Source organism: Pleurotus ostreatus (assembly GCF_014466165.1).
Source record: "Pleurotus ostreatus strain PC9 chromosome Unknown scaffold_5, whole genome shotgun sequence".
NCBI classification, from domain to species: Eukaryota; Fungi; Basidiomycota; class Agaricomycetes; order Agaricales; family Pleurotaceae; genus Pleurotus; species Pleurotus ostreatus.
The window spans coordinates 493846-513745 of record NW_023503160.1 but is presented as its reverse complement, the minus strand read 5'-3'; the positions used below and the strand labels follow the sequence as shown (position 1 = coordinate 513745).

Here is a 19900-nt window from a genome sequence, read left to right as displayed (position 1 = left end):
TCAGCCCACCATATACACATATACGCACATACCCATATACCACCTTTCACGAGGTGGGCGCGACCAGCCCTGTCGCACAAGTCGCAGAGCAGGCGCCGAGGGCGGCGTTGCACGCGAGGACGGCGGCGGGGGCCTCGGGCGTCGCGATGACGGTCCCGAACGTGAAGCCCGCGGCGGCGTAGCACGATACAGCGACGGCGTTGCACCCTAGCACAGCATACATATCAAATACCAAATGCATGTACAAACGCATGGTGTGATTAGTTCCACATGCGCGTATGTTCATGGACGATGAACGATGAACAATGAACATCGCGGGTGCGCACCGGTTTGGCAGAGGCCGTAGGCGATGGGGTCTGCCTCGACGCGTGAGAGGGCGGTGGCGGTGGAGCTTGCCTTGACGCTTGAGAGTGTGGTGGAGCTTGCCTCGACGCTTGAGAGGGCAGTGGAGCTTGCCTTGACGCCTGAGAGTGCGGTAGAGCTTGCCTCGACGCTTGAGAGGGCGGTGGGGCCTGCCTCGACGCCTGAGAGGGCAGCGAGGACGGCCGCGGCGGGGGCGAGCTTGGAGACGTGCATGGTGTCTGGTGTCTGGTGATGGCTTGTTCACGGTCGTGGGGAGGCGAGGTGGGGCAGGTGGGGTGGGGGGAGGTGGGAAGGGAGGGCGTTGGGGATGGATAGACGCCAGCACCCCGCGGGCGTGCACGGACGTGCACGCGTGCCTTCGCCGAACGCCGCCGCCTGGGTACATCAGTGCATCAGAACCTTCGATCCGCGTATCTGGAACACGGACAACGGACAACGCTGTACGATTGTAGGTCCAGCGTGGGACGCGTGATGTCCAGTGCCTACTAGTAGCCCCAGTATCCGAATATTCAGTATCCGAATATTCAGCATTCAGTATTCAGTATTCAGTATTCGCAGACGTAGATGCATTGATGATCGATAACTGAGTACTGAGTACTGAGTACTGATCGACGATCTCCAGAGCAGAGTTCTGGACAGAGACGGACAGAGCCTGAGTCCACTGAGTTCAGGCAAATTGGGTCCAGGTCCACAGGACACTGAGCTGTACTACTACTACTATAAGTATGTTTTCGCGGCTCACGAGGTTATCGCGGGGCGGGCACTCCAGGCTCTCATTGTCAGCATAAACACCTAGGTACCCAAGCTCTGCTTGCACACTACCTTGAGGAAACGGCCCAAACAGCCCACAGGCTTTAGCACAATCCACACTGAGTCTTCGATAGGGAGAAATTGCAATACTGCGTAACAAAGGCTTCCACCGTTTTATCCGTCTGTTTCCTCTTCCTCTCCACCGTTGACCTCTAGTTTCTAGTCTCCGCCCTTAGGTGCGCTCTATAGCCCAAGAGTTTCAAACCGACACACATGAATCATAATGTTTTCTACTCGAATCAGCTTGGACGCGAGACACTGACTTTGTTTCAAGTTTCAAGGAACGAGCAATGAGCAGGCGCACCCAGGCCCGACGCAGTAGCACAGCTACAACTAAGGACTCAATGTTCGACACACGATTACTGGTGGCTAACCAGGGTGTATAAACTCATTTCTGTGTACAGGTTAATTCGTCCTGACTGACGAAGGCGAAAAGGGGCGATTCAGGGGTATGGAGATGAACTTTCTGTGATGGTTGGCTTCAACGCCACTTCAAGCCATCTGCACGGCGCTCTGCACCCTATCTAGGCTACACTCATTAATTGCCCCAGTGTACTGCGATGCACTCTCCGGCTTTGACTTTGAGCATGCGTCTAGTCAAACGACCGCAGGAGCTCACCCCTTAAGTGGTATTTGAATCCCCCTGCAAGGGGTGGATGCGCCGTAAGTGCAAGCTTGATACGCCATTGGACGTAATGCGGAACAGGGGGTCGGGCGGGCAAACCACCGACGACGGATGTCACGAAATGTCGGGTGGGTGCGAATGCTCCGAAAACAAACAGGACAAACAGCGCGGATGACAGTGTTTTGTTGGGGGCTGTTGTTGTGATTGTGTATGGCGGACAGCGGAAGGGAGCGCGGGGGTGGAGTATGCGCCTATGGGTTGACTGCATAAATACCTGGTATGTTTGTTGGAGGATTCACCTCAACTGTCTATCAGCCACGCCATGTCCACATTCCAATACTCTACCAATTTTACCCCATTTACGAGCATGCGTACACGTTTCCTCGCCGTGAATGCCTATCTCAAGGTCAGTACATTCTTCGCAACCCCTGAATAGCCGCTAACACCCCGCCCAGACATCCAACAAAGACTCTACCGCCAAGGTCGCCCGCCACTGTGCGCGCACGACCACCAAGCTCCTGCACCAATCGCCCCTGCACCACTCCCAACACGCCTTCGCGCCCCCACGCGCCCCCCTCTCCGCATTCATCGCGCGCCTCCTGCGCGAGACGAGCACGCCCCCGCGCACGGCGCTGGCGGCGCTCACCATCATCGGGTGGCTGACCGCGGCCGGGGTGTGTCCCCTCGCGTCGTCGTCGCCGCACCATCTGTTCCTGGCGGTGCTGCGGCTCGCGGCGCACTCGAGCCAGGGGGCGGCGGGCCGCGAGGGCGATGGGCAGTGGGCGGCGCATGCGGGGGGGCTTGTGTCGCTCGACGAGGTGTTTCTGATGCGCATGGAGGTGCAGGCTACGCTCCGCACGTTTGACGAACATCAATGGGCGGTTCTTAGCAGTGCGGGCAGCGGAGATGTTACACTCCTCAGTCAAGGCGAGTCCAGCAAAGTAGGTACTTTAAATGTTAAATGGGAGGTGTTGAATTTGCTGACCCCTGTCCCATGGCAGGATGTTGCTGATGTCGCCCACTACCAATCGGAGGACGACAAGCCTTGCAAGGTGCACATCAGGCGCCGAGACTCGTTCCGGACAAATGTGCGGCTCGTGACTTCTCGCGCTGCAGCACTTTTGAGCGGCACCACTTGGATATGATATGCCCTGCAATGACACGACGCGTACACGCCTTTTACGACGATGGGCCCCCTCATCCAGCACGATGCATTATTTATTTGTCATATCATCACTCACGAATGCACGACTCACAAATGGACAGCTCACATCTACCATGTATTTGCTCATCATCTTAGTATCAACCATTAAAAAATTTTCATTTTGTCCAATATCCTCGTTGGCGGTGGGATTCAGTTTGAACTGCAAAATGCACCCGCTCGTGAGTACCACAACACGTACATCATCGCACACCTTTTTGGACTTTGCCCCCGCCTCTGCCTCCTCCTTCTACTTTTTTTCCCGTCCTTATGCTGCTCCGGTGTGCGCAACTCGTTTGACTGCTCAGTTCGCATACTCAGATCGTGACTCATCGCTGAACTGTGTAGCTCGATGCATGAATGACGTTGGTGAGAGGCTCTCGAGGTCGTTCCACTGTACGCTTGATCAAACCAAGTTAAAGTGGTACCGTGTCGTGTCGTGTCATTGGAGGAACACCGCATCAAAGTATGACACCTACCCCTGATTTCCCCCTTTTGGCCTCCTTCAAAGTTTGAAGACAGATCAACTTTGAGACCAATAACGACACCAATAAATGTTATATAGAATTCTGTGGGCCCGGAGTCGAGGCAGCCCCATCCCATCGCATACGGCTTATGCCAAACCTGTAAGGGGCACCGCACACGCTCTCGAACTTCCGCTCATTCACTCGCGAGTCCAAGTACGCAGATGCACGTGTGCTTATGCTTTTGGCGGTTATTGATATCGACGATCTGGCTGCTGCCTCCCGGGCCCTACTCCCCAGGAGTGCAGGCCTGGAAGACGCAGAGGGACGTGGCGTCGCACGGATCGCGCCTGCATAAATAGCACTATTGTATCAATATTGCGCTTTGAGCCTGGTTCGTTGTTTCGGACATAGAGCATCCACTGCGCTGCGAGCTACAATGCTACAATGGATTGCGTGTGTAATCCATTCTGGTTCGTCGTGAACAGCGATTATGGCATTGTGGTTTTGTCGTTGAACCAGGTGTGTTGTTGTGTCTTTCAAGTTTCCTAGTAGTTCGTTACAATCGCCTAAGCTCCGCGGCACGTACTCAGCGCAACCAGGGTCCAACGCCCAACACCCAGCAAGCGGACAGTGAAACCTGGAAGGCTACCTCTCCCGCGACACCCCCGCGCGCGAGTCGCCAAAAGTTAAAACATACCCGTACCAGCCGCTCAGTGTCACGTGGAACAGGGTCCTACTCATCCGAACCCCGAACTGTGATTCAGTGTGGAGTTTGAAGTTTGAACTCGGCAGCCGGATTGTGCTCGTCGTTCAATCCCTTTCAAGTTTCAGGCTGAGGAATTCTCCTCTGGAGATCGCCAAATCTTGGGAAAGGTTCTCCTTGGGCTCGCCGCAAACACGGTGTCACGGTCAATCGCCACAACCCAACCCCGCATGATTCAGTATTCAGTATTCAATATTCAATATTCAGCGCTTCAAGCTTTAAGCTTCAGGGGGCAAGAAGTTCGGGTATCGTTGGATTCTTGGATTCTTATTCGATGCTGGTGGCTTGAAGCTTCGTGGCTCCGTACTCAGTACTCAGTTATCGATCATCAATGCATCTACGTCCTCATCAGCTGCACTGTGCAGGCTAGGCGTTGGATTCGTCTCTTCGTCTCTTGCTACCCCATATCAATCTCGCTCCCAAACCGCTCCATCAATGCATCACCACGCGGCCATCGATACACGGGCTACTTCCCAGCCATGGGTTACGCTGCACCAACTGGTTGACTACTCAGTCCTCAGTACTCAGGCCAGTGCTTGCCTCTGGGCTTACGGTTTACGGTTTACGGTTTACCTCGTTGCAATGGCGTCGGTGGTGCGCGCTAGCTGTAGCCCTCGACGTCAACATCAAAGATCTGGATCTAGATTCTGCATTGGGTATTGATACTGCAGTACCCATTCAACTGAATATTTGGATACTGGACGTCACGCGTCACACACTGGACCTACAATTGTATGGCGTCGTTCGTGTTCCAGATACGCGGATCGAAGGTTCTGATGCACTGATGTACCCAGACGGCGGCTTTCGGCGAAGGGCACACGCGTACACGTCCGTGCACGCCCCGCGGGGTGCTGGCGTCTATCCATCCCCTTGCACGTATAAGAGCCCCGTCCCCCCCCAACGCCCTCTCTTCCCCACCTCCCTCCACCCCCCATCTGCACACGCCCTCGGCCTACCTGCCCCACCTCGTCTCCCCACGACCGTGAACAAGCCATCACCAGACACCAGACACCATGCGCTTCTCCAAGCTCGCCGCCGCCGCCGTCCTCGCTGCCCTCTCAGGCGTCGAGGCAGGCCCCATCGCCTACGGCCTCTGCCAAACCGGTGCGCACCCGCGGTGTTCATGAGCATACACGCATGTGGGACTAATCACAGCATGTACATGCGTTTGATGCTTATGCTAGGGTGTAACACCGTCGCTGTAGCGTGCTACGCCGCCGCGGGCTTCACGTTCGGGACAGTCATCGCGGCCCCTGCGGCCCCCGCCGCTGTCCTCGCGTGCAATGCCGCCCTTGGCGCCTGCTCCGCGACTTGTGCGACCATCGGGCTGTTCGCGCCCACCCCGTGAAAGGTGCGTATATGCGTATATGCTGGGCCGAAAGACGGGGCTGTCGCTGACGAAGTGCTTTCCTAGTCGTGTGGAAGAACGACGAACACGGCGCCCCCTGCGCGCGCGCCGCCGGCGCCATACATAACGTCTCTGTATCCCCGTGTAACTGTACCTGTACCTGTGCCCATCAGGTTCATGTTCGTGATCGTGATCGTGATTATGATCTTCACCGTTTTGAGACCAAATCAGTGGATGTGAAATTTGGATCAGCATTGTCGTATCAGACCACTACTCCGGAATTTCTCTGTTCTGTTCTGTTCTGTGAGGCGCGTATGATTGGAGTCTGGAAGCCTAAGCTTGATTACATGTCGTGCGTAGTGACTACGGCCAATAAGCCCGAGGCTTCGGCGCTACATTGTTTGATGTCCAAGTCCAAGTGAGTAATCAAGTAATGAAGTAATCACCTTTCCTTGCCTCCTTCCTTCCTTCTTCCTTCCTTAACCCTTCCTTTCCCCCTTCCTTCCTTCCTTTCCCCCATTCCTTCCTTTCCCCCACGATTCGGATTCCCCCATCCAACCGATCCAACCGTCCGCCAAAGCCACCCGAAGTTCCAACCGTCGACATAGGATGGAAGTGCAATGTGTATGTTGTTTGCATAGCTATAGTGAACAATTGTTGCTTGTAGTGGCAGATATATATATATGTAAACTAGCAGCTAACCCGTGCTACGCACGGAGAAGGTCATTGATCATTGATCATACATCACAGCAAATAGATTGTGCTTGCATAATTACCAAAGTTGTACAAAATAAAATTATAATAAGCTAAAGTACTACTCAGATTCAGAGCGAGAAGAGGAAGTGTCGGATAATGAATTCAAAGGCCCTGTTATAGGCTTCATGCCACCAAAGAGACTGGAGCCAGTATCACCGGACAATCTGGCCTTTTTGCAAGGAGTCTCCAGGTCTTTCTCGTCGTCGTCGTCATCATCATCATCGTCAAACGAAAACTTGAGTCCTTGCTTGCGTTTGCGACAACTTCCCTCGAATGGAGATTTTCCTGTTGAAATCATTGAGCTGGCTATTGCAAGACTATCACACCATATCAAAAACCACATACCAGGTGTTTCAACGGGAATCTGCGAACGCCCCAGGAAAACAACATGATCCACTTCAATGTAGAAGCAATCAGGAATGTTGTTTTTTTCGGTGTATCACGAGAGAAAGCCGCCTAGGGTCACATAGGTGTTTGGCTTGGGAATGGGCTTTTTCGCGTAGCGGGGTGTGTCGGGAAACATGGCTTCAATAGGCATTGTGGATGGGTGACCCATGTTGCGGTTGGCATGAGTGAACTGCACAGCGTTCACCTGGAAAGTGCCGCTATCTTTCGAGGGGATAATCGCTGCTCCCGAGACTGAGATCCAAGGCCGGTTACGAAGTTGCTGCTTAGTTGCTGACACACGAATGAGCTGCAACGATGTAATGGGTGTGGTTGCTGTTTCTTAGTTCACGCTGCACGGTACGCAAGACCGACTATATTCGGGAACGTACGTGTCAAGTGAAAGAAAAGCCAACTACCAAATACGGGTACATTCAATATATAGCGTGAAATAGGATTGGATCATGTGGCTCAGGGGAGCCAGGGGTTACACTCGCCCCCTCTAGATTGCTGATACGCAATCTAACAAGAAACAAAAACGATATGAAAGGAATGGGTGAAGTGATTATGGTATTAGTTACCAGTAAGCAAGAAAGGACAGTGTGCAATTATGGAGAGGGCGTGGACACGCCGAACTCATTCTCAATGATGGGGGACATGGCAATGTCCTCGGGGATGTATGAAGATGGATTCGCTGGCGGAAGTGAGGTAGAGGTATGGGATAGCGGGTGATTGGACCCGGATGTTGAAGTCGATGATGACGACACGGCTGCAGTGCCGGATTGGTTCCGAGATGTCGCGGAATGTAAATAGGCGGGAGGCACCACGGTACCTCCCAATGAGACGGTATGGGGGGTACGAGTGTCTGCCTCGACGACATCATCATCCCATTCGAATGGGAGGGACGATGTCAGGGATGGTGGCCCCAGTCGATCCACCATGGAATCTGGGAGTGACGAGGGCGTGGAGGAGGGCGGTAGGGGGTCGCCAACGGCCACTGTTGTGTGACCTAATGTGGTTGCGACTGCATGTAGCTGCCTTAATATGGCAGCGTTAGTGTTGTACCCCCCGCGGGGCATGGCTGCGGTGTGACGCGGCCGTTTGGATCGAACCTCAGTGGGCTCGGGAGGGCACCCTGCCGGGAAGTAATACTGAGGGTTCATCAGTAGTAGTGGCGCATTGGGCGCGCTGGGGGGATACTGCGAAGGGGGAAGGGCCAGTACCTGCTGGCGGGTTGGATAGGTGTTTGGCCGGTTCTCGTTCCTTGGATCGAGCAGCCATTGTCGTGCAAACAGCCAGGCGTCGTTCGCCATTTCGATACTGACTCCGCACGCGGCCATGTGTGCCGCTACATCCTCGACAGATAAGTTGTCGAGGGGCCCGCTATAATGTGCGGGCTGGTATACAGACGGGATGGTCAATCCCAATCGGTTTATGACCGCCTGGTACCTCCCAGGCATGGCCAGCAGTGTGGTGGCACGTTCCGCGTACACCGAACGGTTTCGTTCTAACGCGGGATCACCAGCAGCTGGCGAGGGTCCAGTTCGTCGTATTAGACGATGCCCACGTCGTGTCCTTACGTCGAGTGGGTTGTCTCCCAACCCGGCGGACATGGCCTTCACATGCCTAAAATAATAATCGTATGCGCACCACGCTTCTGGTGGTGCATCCATACTTGGGGCTTGGTACCCCGTGGTGGGTCTCGCTTCTACGCGAACCGGCGGTCCTACCCTCAACGATGAGGCGGTGGATGGATCGTTCACTATTGCCCCGACGTGAGGCGCGGCTGTTGTGCCGCTAGATGAGGAGGTCATGACGTTTGCTACTGTAATTCTTGGTAGCGGGCGTATGTTCCTTGTTTGTTTCACCCAGTCGGGTGCCCGCCATGTCCGCAACGCGGCTCTCATGAAACCCCTCATGGGCTTCTTGTCACTCGCTAGCTGATTTGCTATGTTGACTACCGATCGGCAACTGTTGTATGCCTCCCAGTTGTCTGGGATTTGAGCGGCTTGTACCATCTCGGCCCATGCTGCCGAGTTCTCGGGGAGCATAATCTGCTCGTTTCCTCGCGGGGCTGTGCCTGTGTTGATTCTTCCCACTAAACTGTGGGTGGCTGCGGTCCGGGAATAGTTGGAAGGTCCCGCTTGAGGCAGCGGGGGGAATTCAGTCGCTGGTGTTTGTCCACCGACTTGGTCGGCCGTCATGCTAGGTGCTGCGTTTGCATAACGCGGGGGTTCCTTTGCATCCGATGCGTCAGACTCCCCATAATCTGAGTTGAGGTCGTAATATTCGGCCTTGAGCCCGCTGGCTACCGACAGGCTCGATCGTGGCTGTGATGCCATACCCATAGATGATTCCCTCTGCGAGCTGTTCGTGTCGGAGGCCGGCCGACCTGGGGACAGTGACAGACGCGTCTTTCGACGGTTGTGTCGATGGGTGTCATCTTGTGACTCCTCCAATTCTTTAATTCGGGCGCGTGCATCATCCAGATCGCGTTCTATGCGATCAGCGTAGTTGTTCAGCCGGGTCAATTTCCCGTCGATCTCTTCGATCTCTTCTCGGTCGGACTCTATCGTCCTCCTGGCTGTATCATACAATCTGTCGTAGTCGTTGAATATTTCCGGGCATATGTCCCGGGCCATCAGCCTTCAATCGGCTCGTGCGTCGTTATCCCTGATACCTACCATAAAGTGGCTGGTAAAGCCGATGCATGTGGTGCATTCTGTGTTCGCACAGTTCATGCATCCTATGCCTGTGTTTATCCAGGCCTGTTGTCGAGGCTGCCCCAAATCGTATGGGGCTGCTGGAAATGTATCCAGCTCGGCTATATTTCTTGCCGTGGCCTTTCCTTTGCCTTTGTCTCTTCGACTCGGCTGTCCCTCCCCCTCTTGAGCGTCTCTTCGCTCATAATCATCGTCGTCGTTTCGCGGCGTGTTGTGGTCTCCGTCCATGTGGACGTCGTTGTTTGCGGGTGATTTCCCGCGCATCACTGGTGATGCAGATCGTCCCTATCGACTGTGTGGTCTTATGATTACTTTCAACTGTATAGTTGTTGGTCACTTTGTCCCACGGTCAGTCACATGCCTAATTGGGGCATTACCGACGCTTGCCTGATTTGGCCTTGCGCGGTAGGGACTCAACCGCGCTAACCCCGTGGTACTCTAGGTATCTATCGAGCGCCTCTAGCTCGTCGCAATGGGACCGTGGCTCCCATGTGGTATCTCCTAGATTCCACTTCACATGGAATCGTATTCGATTACCATTCCATTCATGGCCTATTATCTCATCCACTATCCACTCGGCGTCGTCGGGGGTTCCCCAGTCATATGGATCGGCTAGTCGCCGGTTTGGGAACAGTATCTCGTCGTTGGCCACATGCGGCCGTAATTTGGATACATGGAATTTCGGGTGTATTCCCCGATTCGCTAGCTCAGCAGGCAATTCCAGCGTATAATTAGAGGTATCTGGCATCGCAGCCAACACCTTGTACGGCCCCACGTACTTGGGTAGCAATTTCCCTGATCTTCCCTTGGGTAATGCTAGGTTAGACGTGTCCAGGTACACCATGTCCCCTTGCATTATATTGGGTTCCCGCCGTCGTCGCACGTTTGCGTAGTACGTCTGGAACACGCGCCGTTCAATTACGGCGTCCTGGACTGCAGCTACATTCTGCTGCGCCTTCTCGACGAAGGCAGCTACCCCCGGAGCTCCGGTGAATTCACTGCGGTGAACCTTCATCGTGGTAGGTAAGTACCCGTAATTGGCCTCGAATGGCGCCAATCCTGTCGTGCTACTTATGCTCGAATTTAATGCAAATTCAACCATGGGCAGTTTACCCAACCAGTCAGATTGGTCAGATTTGACCACTGATCGCAATATTTGTGCGATTGAGCGATTCGCTCGTTCCGTCTGGCCGTCGGTTTGTGGATGGAATGACGTTGACATGCTCAACCTCGTTCCTAGCATGCGATGCAATTCTCGCCACCACTTCGAAGTGAATTTCGAATCTCGATCGGACACTATCGTGGATGGCAGGCCATGCAGCCGACATATCTCCCTGATATATATATCGGACAGCTGCGATGCTGTCGTCCTGGTATTGACCGGGACTAAGTGGACCATTGAGGTCAGTCGGCATATGACTACCCATAGGTAGTTTTTGCCTTCTACCTCGGGGAACGGGCCGATAAAGTCCATGCCAATGCTATCCCACGGCTGAGTGGGTATAGGTAAGTTGTGTAGTTTGCCTGCGGGCGGCTGGTAGTTCCCTTTTGACCGCTTGCATACGACGCATGAGTCGCAGAATTTGGCTACCATGGCCGTCAGCTTGGGCCACCAATACCACCGTCGCAGGTAATCCGCCGTCTTGGCTGGCCCAAAATGACCTAATGTTTCGTGCGCCTGTTCTATGACCAGGCTACGTAGGGGTGTTCCTTCGAATTCGCCAGTAGGCAGGCAGAGGACGTACTCGTCTCCCAAATTGTGGATCCATACCATATGGTCTTTAACCTTGAATTTGGGGTATTCGTCGGGCTTGTCGATGATTTTCGACAACATGGGGTCCGTCGTACTATTAACACGGACAGCCGTGACGAACCCCGAACGCGTTGCTAGGCTGGCTCGCAGATTCTTACCCTTGTCGATTGATTCGAACACAGTGGGGTCATGATCGGGCGCGTTTCGACCATTCGTCGTACTGGCGTTGGCCTGACCTATGTCATCGGCTTGTGCCTGTCGGTCCAATCGGGCATCACCGACGCGGATGGCCTTCAGCTCATCCTCGCGTTTCCGCGATTCTATTACTCGTGGCCAGGGCACTACCTCTAGGTCGGGGTCTACCCTGGCGTCGGCGTTAACGTATTCATTTACGTCGTGGATCTCAGCATCGGTGTCCTCGGCGTAGTATCGCGATAGTGCATCGGCCACTTTATTCAACGTCCCTTTGACGTATTGAATGGTGAACTGGAATCGAGACAGGTACTCCATCCACCTGGCCTGTCTGGCCGACGGCCGTTTAATGTTTTGGAAAAATTCCAATGCACGGTGATCCGTGATGACCGTAATGGGGTAACCTAATAGTTTGTCCTCCCATTTCAGGAGCGCTTCTATTATGGCTAATGCCTCGCGTTCATACACTCGATAGTGGTGTTGTGCAGGTGTGAATTTGCGGGACATGAATCCCGCCGGCCTACATGTGGCCCATTCCGCGCCTTGTCCATACATGGCTCCTACTCCTGATAGGGAGGCGTCGCATATGACCCAGATGGTCTCTGGTTTGGATGGATCGATAGGCCTAAGTATGGGCGCCCTGCAGCAGAGCTCCTTAATGGTGGTGAAACATTTGTCATGCAGCGGCCTCCAATAGAATGGTTGACCATTCTTTTCCATTGACTGGAGCGGGCCTGCATATGCAGCCAATTCGGGGATGAAATGGGCCAAATATTGTACCAGTCCCATGAATTGCAACACGTCATTATATGTGCGTGGCGTGCGCCATTCCCTGATGCGTTGCAGTTTGTCACTGCATGGCTTCAAGCCATTCCTATCGATTATGTGCCCCAAACAGTCGACTTTGTCGGCATACAGTTCACACTTCTCTGGTTTGAGATAGAACTGGTATTCGCGAATTTTGGCGAATACAAGTTTCAGGTGCTGTTCATGCTCCTCTATCGTATTGCTGTATACGAATACGTCGTCGAGATAGACATGGACGAATCGTCCAATAAATTCACGGAATAAGTGATTCATTATTCGCTGGAAGGTGGATGGTGCATTACAATCCCCCTGCTGCATGACGTTACTATAGAACGTGCCATATATGGTGGCAAACGCGGTCTTCCATACGTCCGCAGGTTCCACGCGCACTTGTTCATACGCGTCAGAGAAGTCGATTTTCGATCGATATTTGGCGCGGGCCACGTCCATGCGTATAGTATCCTGGTCCGGGAACGGTGTCACGTCTTTTCGTGTGTTCTCGTTCCGCTTGCGGCAGTCCACTACTGTTCGTAGCATGCCTGATTTTTTAAATACGCACATCATGGGCGCCGCCTGGTCGACTTGAGTCGCTTCCCACCACCCCGTCCGGGTGTATTTGGTTATCTTTTCCGATAACTGCGACTTCAATGAGTCGGGGCATTTGGGTAGATAGTAATTATATCTCTTGCCCTCATCCAATAATGGGATGGTGTGGTTAATGTCTCTTAACGGCGGTAACCCCTCTGGGGGTCCTTTCATGATGTCGGCGCACTCATCCAGCCATCGTTTTCGTAAAAACGGGATGTGATCATCGGTCAACGTCCTCGCCGACCTGATCTCCTCTCCCAGCTGCTTTGTTGCAGCTTGTAGCACGGTCGTCATCCGTGCTGCGTTCTCCTTCCGTCCTCTTTTTTTATTGTTTTCTATGTGTCGCATCTTCTGCTGACAGCCATGACTTGGCCGGATCTTATTCATGATCTCCTCAGCTTCAATCAGCTGGTCGTGGTTCATGATGACGTCCTTGTCATCCGGCCTATCAGGCTGTTTCGCCTTGGCCGCGCTGTCAGGCGCGTGAGGTCGTGTCGATGCCTCATATAGTCATTGCCTCCTTTGAATGGAGTGCCTTCTTGCCATGACGCGTGTCTCCTCCCCCTCCCTAAGTGCGTCGAATGTGCGATTGCCTATTCGAACACACTTTTCCGCGAAATCAAGTACTATTCCGTACTTTCGCATGGTGGGGGTCCCAATGATTGCGTCATATCGGTCAAGGTTGGCTATATCGAAGTACATCTTCGATACTATTGGGCCTAATTTTAGGGTGGCTTCTGCTCCGAAATTTATCTTCGAGCTGCTCCCCACCGTGCCCAATTGTAGTGGCACTGGCTCCTTCAGGTGGCCGTATGGAATTTTTGCTATCCTAGCGTATTCCGGACTGAGGCTGTCAGTCGTACATCCTGAGTCGAACAATGTGAAGGCCTGTTCACCGCCTATGTCTACTAGCATAGCTAGTACGGCCTTCTCGTCGCTCGTTCGCTGGGGTCGCGCAATGTACCTGCGGCCTTGTGGCCAGACTGCAACTCGGTTTTCCGTTGGGTGACTTTGGCGTTGCTGCTCCTGTGCAGTGTTCCTCATGGCGAACATGCGTTCGCCATAATCATCATTCATCGCTGCTATGCGATCGTTGTCGTCACCTTCCTCGGGTTCATCCCCGTGTTCGCTCTGGGATTTGTCGTCCTCGCTAGTCGGCGAGGAGTATCTCGATCGATTGTACTCATTTGGTCGATCATCCTCGACCCCCGTGTCATCCCTTCCCGCATTGTCCACACCATCTGGCGTCATCATTGCTACCGACTGGTCGTCGTCGTCCCTCAAATCGCGTACTGCGAACATCTTGGGTTGTTGTCGCTTGGGACAGGTGGGGTCACTTGCAAAATGTCCCAGATTACCGCATGCGTAACACCTCGATTGTGAGGGTCCCGAATTCACTTGTCGGGGCGCGCCAGGCCGAGGAGCACGATTAATGGTAGGCCCCTTAGCCGGCCTCTCCTCTTTTCGCTCCACCTTAGCGTTACCGTTGTATATTACGGGATTGGCTGTAATGGGGTTGTCTATTTTTCGTTGACCATTTGAATATGGCCTCGACTCATTGCCATTATGTGGCATTCCCCTGGTAAACTTACGGGGTCCGGTATGCGGTTTGCCGACCGCATGGGCGGAATTAGCTGCTCGTTTCGAACTGGCCACAGCATAGTGCTTGGTGATTATTTGTCCTTCCTCAACTTGGATGGCGACTCGATATATTTCCTTCAGGCGATGCCGTTCCGCCGTATAACCACGGTCGATTATAACATTTCGTATATATGATGGCAATCCCATCAGGAATTGCCGCCTAAACGTATAGGCGTCCACTGAGTGGATCATCCGGGCGGCCTTACGGTCCAGGTCATCATAGAACCCTCTTACTCCGCCTGCAGTGGTGTATTCCACGGCATAGAATTGCTCCGTAGCGTCTTGCATCGCTGTGGGCTGTACAAAACGGTCGTACATGTCTAATATGACTCGCGCGAACGTCCACGATTGATGGCGTCGGTACATGCCATCCACCTCGTCATTGTACCAGGTGGCTGCTTTGCCATCCACAAATAGCCCTACCATGGCGACACATTCGCTATCTCTATTGTCGCCCCCATATAATTGGAGTCGAAGCCATCTAAGCAACGATTGTAGCCAATTGTTGAATATTTCAACATCTGACTCGCCTGAATATTTATCAGGCTTAGGGATGCCCGATGGTGGCTTAACGCCGCTAGGCAATATCAGTGGTTTGCCCAACTGTTCCTTAATCAGCGAGAGGTATCGCCGTTCAATCGCGCGGTGATAGGACGAGGACTGTCCAGGCATGTCGTGTCTGCCTACGTCTAGGTCTTCAGACGTCAATCGCGAACGGTGCCGTCGGTTGACGTCCACTTCATCAGGCTCATTCATCCGCACCCGTGCGGATTCCCTGGGGTGTTGTCCCCTCATCGCGTCACCATCACCATTGTCCGTCGACGGTGATCGCTCTCTCGATCTGGCTCGTCTACCCACAGGTGGTAGGTCGGCGTATGGGCGTATGGCGTGTCGTTCATGTTGGCGTGGACGCCGATGACTAGATGTGTCATTTCCGCCTCCCAGCGCGCCCGAATTGGGTGGTATCCCAGTTGGTACCGTAATAGCAGTACGAACGCGTCGCTGACGGTTTGACTCCATGTCTTTGGCCGAACCCCCGTCGGCGTCTCTGCGTTGGGATCTAGGTCGCTCTCTAGGAGTGCCGTCTTCGTCGAACACGATGCCCTGGTCTGGGATTTCAGTGTACTCGTGCTGGGCAATGGCGCTGTTTCGCCATCGTTGTAACGCCACCCTCGTGTCCCAGCTAGGGTGTATTGGCTCATTAGTGCCATAACCGTTGCCCGTTGGTGCTACCTGCCCTGGTGTGGGCGGTTTATCGTTATACCGCCTGTCGCGTGTGGCCCTATCGGCCTGTATGGCTCGGACCAACTCGTTGATCTGCTCGGCCGATAGCCGAGTCCCCGTCTCGTCCTCCCGTAGCCTCATCTGTACGAGGAATTCGGTGAACACGCCTTGCGATAGCGTAGGTGATGGCACTACGGCTTGCCGTTTATCCGTTGACCGCTGTTCTCGTATCCATTCCCTCATCCGTCTGGACGACGTGATCGACTCCTCTTTTACGGGCTCTTGTTCGTACTCTTGCGCCATCCTCCTTTCTCGCGCATTTTCTCTTTCCATGTCTGATGACGTGGCCCGCCCTTTCCCTTTGTTCCGTATAGCTGGTACGGACTCAACCGATTGCACTCGGCCGTCACTTCATACCTGGTTCTGCTCTGAACCTTCGTTCGTATTCATGGTATGCGAGCTAGGTGGCCCTCGTGGTCGGCCGTCGTCTCTGGCAGAGCCATGCTCTCGTCTATCGGACGTTCCCCGATGTGGGATGGGTGGTTGGTGAAAACGAAGTGGTGTGGGATTGCCTTCACCATTGCGGGATCCATCATAATGTGATGTTTGCTGTGGCACCCGGATTGCATTCTCGGATCCTTCCGAGGGACTCACCCGGTTGCTTCTCCTCCCATGCTCGCGCAGTCGAGCCTCGTCCCACGCGTTGGGTGTGAAATAGTCTCGTTGACTGTATGACATTCCCGTCAAGGGATTTTATGGTTGCGTAAAAAAGTGTAATGGGTGTGGTTGCTGTTTCTTAGTTCACGCTGCACGGTACGCAAGACCGACTATATTCGGGAACGTACGTGTCAAGTGAAAGAAAAGCCAACTACCAAATACGGGTACATTCAATATATAGCGTGAAATAGGATTGGATCATGTGGCTCAGGGGAGCCAGGGGTTACAAACGATGATTTCAGGGAGCGGCCACATGTAGAACACCAGAAGTCGACGTACCCAGATGATGTCCCCAACGACATGATATTCCTCCGGTTTGATATCAAGGCTACCTAATTTTGCGCCTTCCTGAGTTTTGGCGATCTAATTTGGTACATTGTCAGTTCAATTGCATCACAAAATGAAGCTGACTGTTGTTGACGCACCGTCGAGCAAACTACATACTGCCCCATTGGATCGAAATGATCTCCTTTGGCATTGTAGTACCGCAGCTGCGCTACCAGCGTGACATGGGGAGTGAGATAGAATTGTGTGTCAAAGACAAATGAGTTGGATTGTTTGGTGTCGTAAAAGCGAGGGTTTTCCAATACAGCAAGCCCAGTGATGGTGGCAGAAGCTTGAGAGGACATGGTGGACACGGAAGGTGAAGAGTTTGAAGCGCGACTCAGATGTGCGCAGCGTCCGACGCGCAGCGGTTTTTATCGTTTGGAGAGGTTCTCGAATATTCGGTTGATTGCGATGAGACTGTCGTCATTGTTGAATGTGGTGAGCATCAGCGGAAACAGCAAGAAGGAGAGTGGAAATTTCGAGAATGTTGGCTAAATCGCCGGCGGTCATGGTCAGGAGCAAGCAGTGCTTGTGCCATATCAGGTAACAGGGCCAGACACGCTCTCCAACTCACTCGGTTCTCATCCAATGACTTGCACAATTGTATAGAAGATTCTATATGGAATGACAAAACAATACTCTAATCCATGAGAACTTCAGGATACACAATATTGATTGTTCGCGACTCCATGGCAGTTTCTGCAAGGAGAACCTTCACACGATGCCGGGATGTGGTGCGGGAGAGGGCCACATAGAGTTGCCCATGCGAGAATACAGGTACTCGCAGATCCAGGCCGACGAATCTGACAGATTGTCCTTGAGCCTTGTTGATGGTCATTGCGAATGCAAGCCTCACAGGAAATTGACGCCGTTTGAGTGAAAACGCAAACTCGGCGTCCTTACCCGAGGGTGTGAGGGTAATTCGAGGGATGAACGCAATCTCCCCATGAAATTGCCTGCCAATCACTTGAGCCTCCAGTACACGGTCTCCCGTGCGACGAACGATCATCCGAGAGCCATTGCACAGTCCGCGGTCAGGAGAGAGATTGCGAAGGAGGATAAGAGGGCATCCGGGTTTGATGGAGAGGATGCCCGGAGGAAGCCCTGGTGCCATCAGGGTGCGAAGGTACTCAATCGGGATCTTGTTCACCCGTTCCTCCTGCGAACTGTCTGCATTCTCGATGGAGTCAGCGCTCACGTACGTCCTCGTTACGCCAGCCATCCGTTCAAGTATGGCCTCATTTAGGTCATCAACGTCGGTATTGCGTGCCGCAAGGATTGTGCGCTCGATAAAATACTCCGGCGGTGGGGTAACTCCATCAATTCCGGGATAAACGAAGTCAGTGAGGTCTTTGATGTCAGCACACCTCATGTCCTCGGGGATTGCGATGGTACCGTCCTCAGCAATCCCATGTCCATGCCCAACCTCCAGAAGCCATTGCGCGAACTCGGCCTCTTCAGCACCAGCATCAAGTCACATGTTTTGACGCAGCCGGAGTACACGATCAACCTGCTCATCCCGAATGAACCGCCACAGGTATGATTGAGGTAAGGAAGCCGCAACGATTTCCTCCTGAGTACCTTTCGGAACTACTGGAAGTGTCTGCTGAAAATCGCCACCAAACACCACTGTGATGCCACCGAATGGACGATCACAATTACGAATGTTGCGTAATGAGCGATCGAGGGCCTCGTGGGTGAAACGATGTTGCATCAAGGCCTCATCCCATAGGATCAGTCTTGTAACACGAAGGAGGCCGCCCAGGTGACTCTCCTTGTTGATTGAGCAGACAGAGCCGTTGGTCAAACCTTCAATGGGGATTTTGAAGCGCGAGTGAGCTGTACGGCCTCCAATCATGAGCAAAGCGGCGATGCCAGAAGAAGCAACGCAAAGGACAATCCATCCCTCGCTGCGTATACGATGGCAAAGTGTGTTGTAGATGAACGTTTTGCCCGTACCACCCGGTCCATCAAGAAAAAAAGTCCATCTGTGATCCTGCTCGACTGATTCCATGATGCGATCAAAGGCGACCCGCTGGTCGCCATTAAGCTGCTGGACTCGAGCCTCTGCTTGTAGCTGCTCCTGCTGACGGTTATAATTGAGCTGTTCGGCGATCAATGGGTTATCTGTGAGGCGAGCCCAGTCACCAGTCCAATGTGGCATTGTCTCGAAGTTGCGCAGGGAACGGCCGGACTGCTGGAGAATACGGTCAAGGAGGTAGAGGCCATAATCATAAACCTCTTCCTCAGATGCATTCACCCGTCCAGCCAGAAGCAACCGGTGGCGCAGGTCGTCACATATGTCGTATCGAAATTCATCCCAAAGGCATTCTGGCTGAGTCGGATGGCAGAATAGAAGGAGAGTGGCAAATAGATGTCGAAGCCAAGTTCCAGTTTGCATCACTGCAGCCTCTCGTAGACATGCCCTCCATTCGCCATCGTCCTCCAACAACCCACGCGCAAGACAGGCATCGCAGAAGTTCGGATAAATGATTCCTTCAAATGTTCAAAGGTCTTCAAATGACCTAGGGCCCTTAACAACTGTCAGAAGAGTCCGAAGGTAAAACCGTTCACCAGCAGAAGGCGAGACGAAGTACATGCAACCAATCACATGGGGGATACCGCAGCCCGATTGGGGATCATTGCAGGTCTGAGCTCTAAGCAGCTCAGATCGTCGCAATTCCCAGCGTTTGGCTCGTACTTTCCACACGAAATGCTCTGGAAACTCCTGGTAGGTGTACTTCTGTGCTTCCGCCCCTCGCAGTCCAGGGTCTCGATTGGCAGCAAAAAACTCAGTCAGAGTTGTGCGCTCCTGTGCCGCACGCTCCATCACTGCAGCGACATCCTCGTTCGGATTGTACGTGACCATGTGCTGTCCAGGGAGATGAACCTGGAGGCGAACAACATTTGGCTTCTGTTCATGGATGCTGAAGTGCAGCAGACGCCAAACTGCCTCAGACGCAGCGATGTATTCCATCGTTGCGGCGCCGATAAAGGGGAAAGCCATCCTCGTCCATGCGCGTAAACGGTTGAAACGCCTTAGGATAAAACTTGGTGCACCGACCATTCTCCATGCACGGCGCACTTGGGTTATGTGGGCCGCACGGACCATGGACCATGCATTTGCGGACCGTTGCGAAGAGCTTTGGCTGTGTGACGGGATCGGGCCACTCCGCGGATATGCACGAATCAATGTCTTCCGGAGTGAGGA

The 19900-nt window shown here is 53.5% G+C and overlaps 8 protein-coding genes across 8 annotated transcripts; 3 read left to right on the top strand and 5 right to left on the bottom strand.

The window, feature by feature from the left end:
- Positions 1 to 46: 46 nt before the first annotated feature.
- PC9H_007133 (uncharacterized protein) lies at positions 47 to 576 on the bottom strand (the record flags this gene model as incomplete). Its single annotated transcript, XM_036776668.1, has 2 exons — positions 47 to 207; positions 327 to 576. 2 exons carry the CDS (start codon positions 574 to 576, stop codon positions 47 to 49), a joined length of 411 nt encoding a protein of 136 aa, XP_036630288.1.
- A 1544-nt stretch (positions 577 to 2120) lies between these two features.
- Positions 2121 to 2943, top strand: PC9H_007132 (uncharacterized protein; the record flags this gene model as incomplete). The annotated part of the gene is made up of 4 exons (XM_036776667.1): positions 2121 to 2204; positions 2254 to 2472; positions 2644 to 2739; positions 2800 to 2943. The coding sequence occupies 4 exons, from the start codon at positions 2121 to 2123 to the stop codon at positions 2941 to 2943; spliced, it is 543 nt and encodes a 180-aa protein (XP_036630287.1).
- A 2299-nt stretch (positions 2944 to 5242) lies between these two features.
- Positions 5243 to 5577, top strand: PC9H_007131 (uncharacterized protein; the record flags this gene model as incomplete). Its single annotated transcript, XM_036776666.1, has 2 exons — positions 5243 to 5333; positions 5414 to 5577. 2 exons carry the CDS (start codon positions 5243 to 5245, stop codon positions 5575 to 5577), a joined length of 255 nt encoding a protein of 84 aa, XP_036630286.1.
- Positions 5578 to 6391: 814 nt separating this feature from the next.
- PC9H_007130 (uncharacterized protein) lies at positions 6392 to 6871 on the bottom strand (the record flags this gene model as incomplete). Its single annotated transcript, XM_036776665.1, has 3 exons — positions 6392 to 6618; positions 6679 to 6697; positions 6800 to 6871. The coding sequence occupies 3 exons, from the start codon at positions 6869 to 6871 to the stop codon at positions 6392 to 6394; spliced, it is 318 nt and encodes a 105-aa protein (XP_036630285.1).
- A 454-nt stretch (positions 6872 to 7325) lies between these two features.
- PC9H_007129 (uncharacterized protein) lies at positions 7326 to 9359 on the bottom strand (the record flags this gene model as incomplete). Its single annotated transcript, XM_036776664.1, has 1 exon — positions 7326 to 9359. One exon carries the CDS (start codon positions 9357 to 9359, stop codon positions 7326 to 7328), a length of 2034 nt encoding a protein of 677 aa, XP_036630284.1.
- A 3931-nt stretch (positions 9360 to 13290) lies between these two features.
- Positions 13291 to 15978, bottom strand: PC9H_007128 (uncharacterized protein; the record flags this gene model as incomplete). Its single annotated transcript, XM_036776663.1, has 1 exon — positions 13291 to 15978. The coding sequence occupies one exon, from the start codon at positions 15976 to 15978 to the stop codon at positions 13291 to 13293; it is 2688 nt and encodes an 895-aa protein (XP_036630283.1).
- A 591-nt stretch (positions 15979 to 16569) lies between these two features.
- On the bottom strand, positions 16570 to 16991 carry PC9H_007127 (uncharacterized protein; the record flags this gene model as incomplete). The annotated part of the gene is made up of 2 exons (XM_036776662.1): positions 16570 to 16725; positions 16788 to 16991. 2 exons carry the CDS (start codon positions 16989 to 16991, stop codon positions 16570 to 16572), a joined length of 360 nt encoding a protein of 119 aa, XP_036630282.1.
- A 1115-nt stretch (positions 16992 to 18106) lies between these two features.
- Positions 18107 to 19045, top strand: PC9H_007126 (uncharacterized protein; the record flags this gene model as incomplete). The annotated part of the gene is made up of 2 exons (XM_036776661.1): positions 18107 to 18226; positions 18767 to 19045. 2 exons carry the CDS (start codon positions 18107 to 18109, stop codon positions 19043 to 19045), a joined length of 399 nt encoding a protein of 132 aa, XP_036630281.1.
- Between the last annotated feature and the right edge of the window lie 855 nt (positions 19046 to 19900).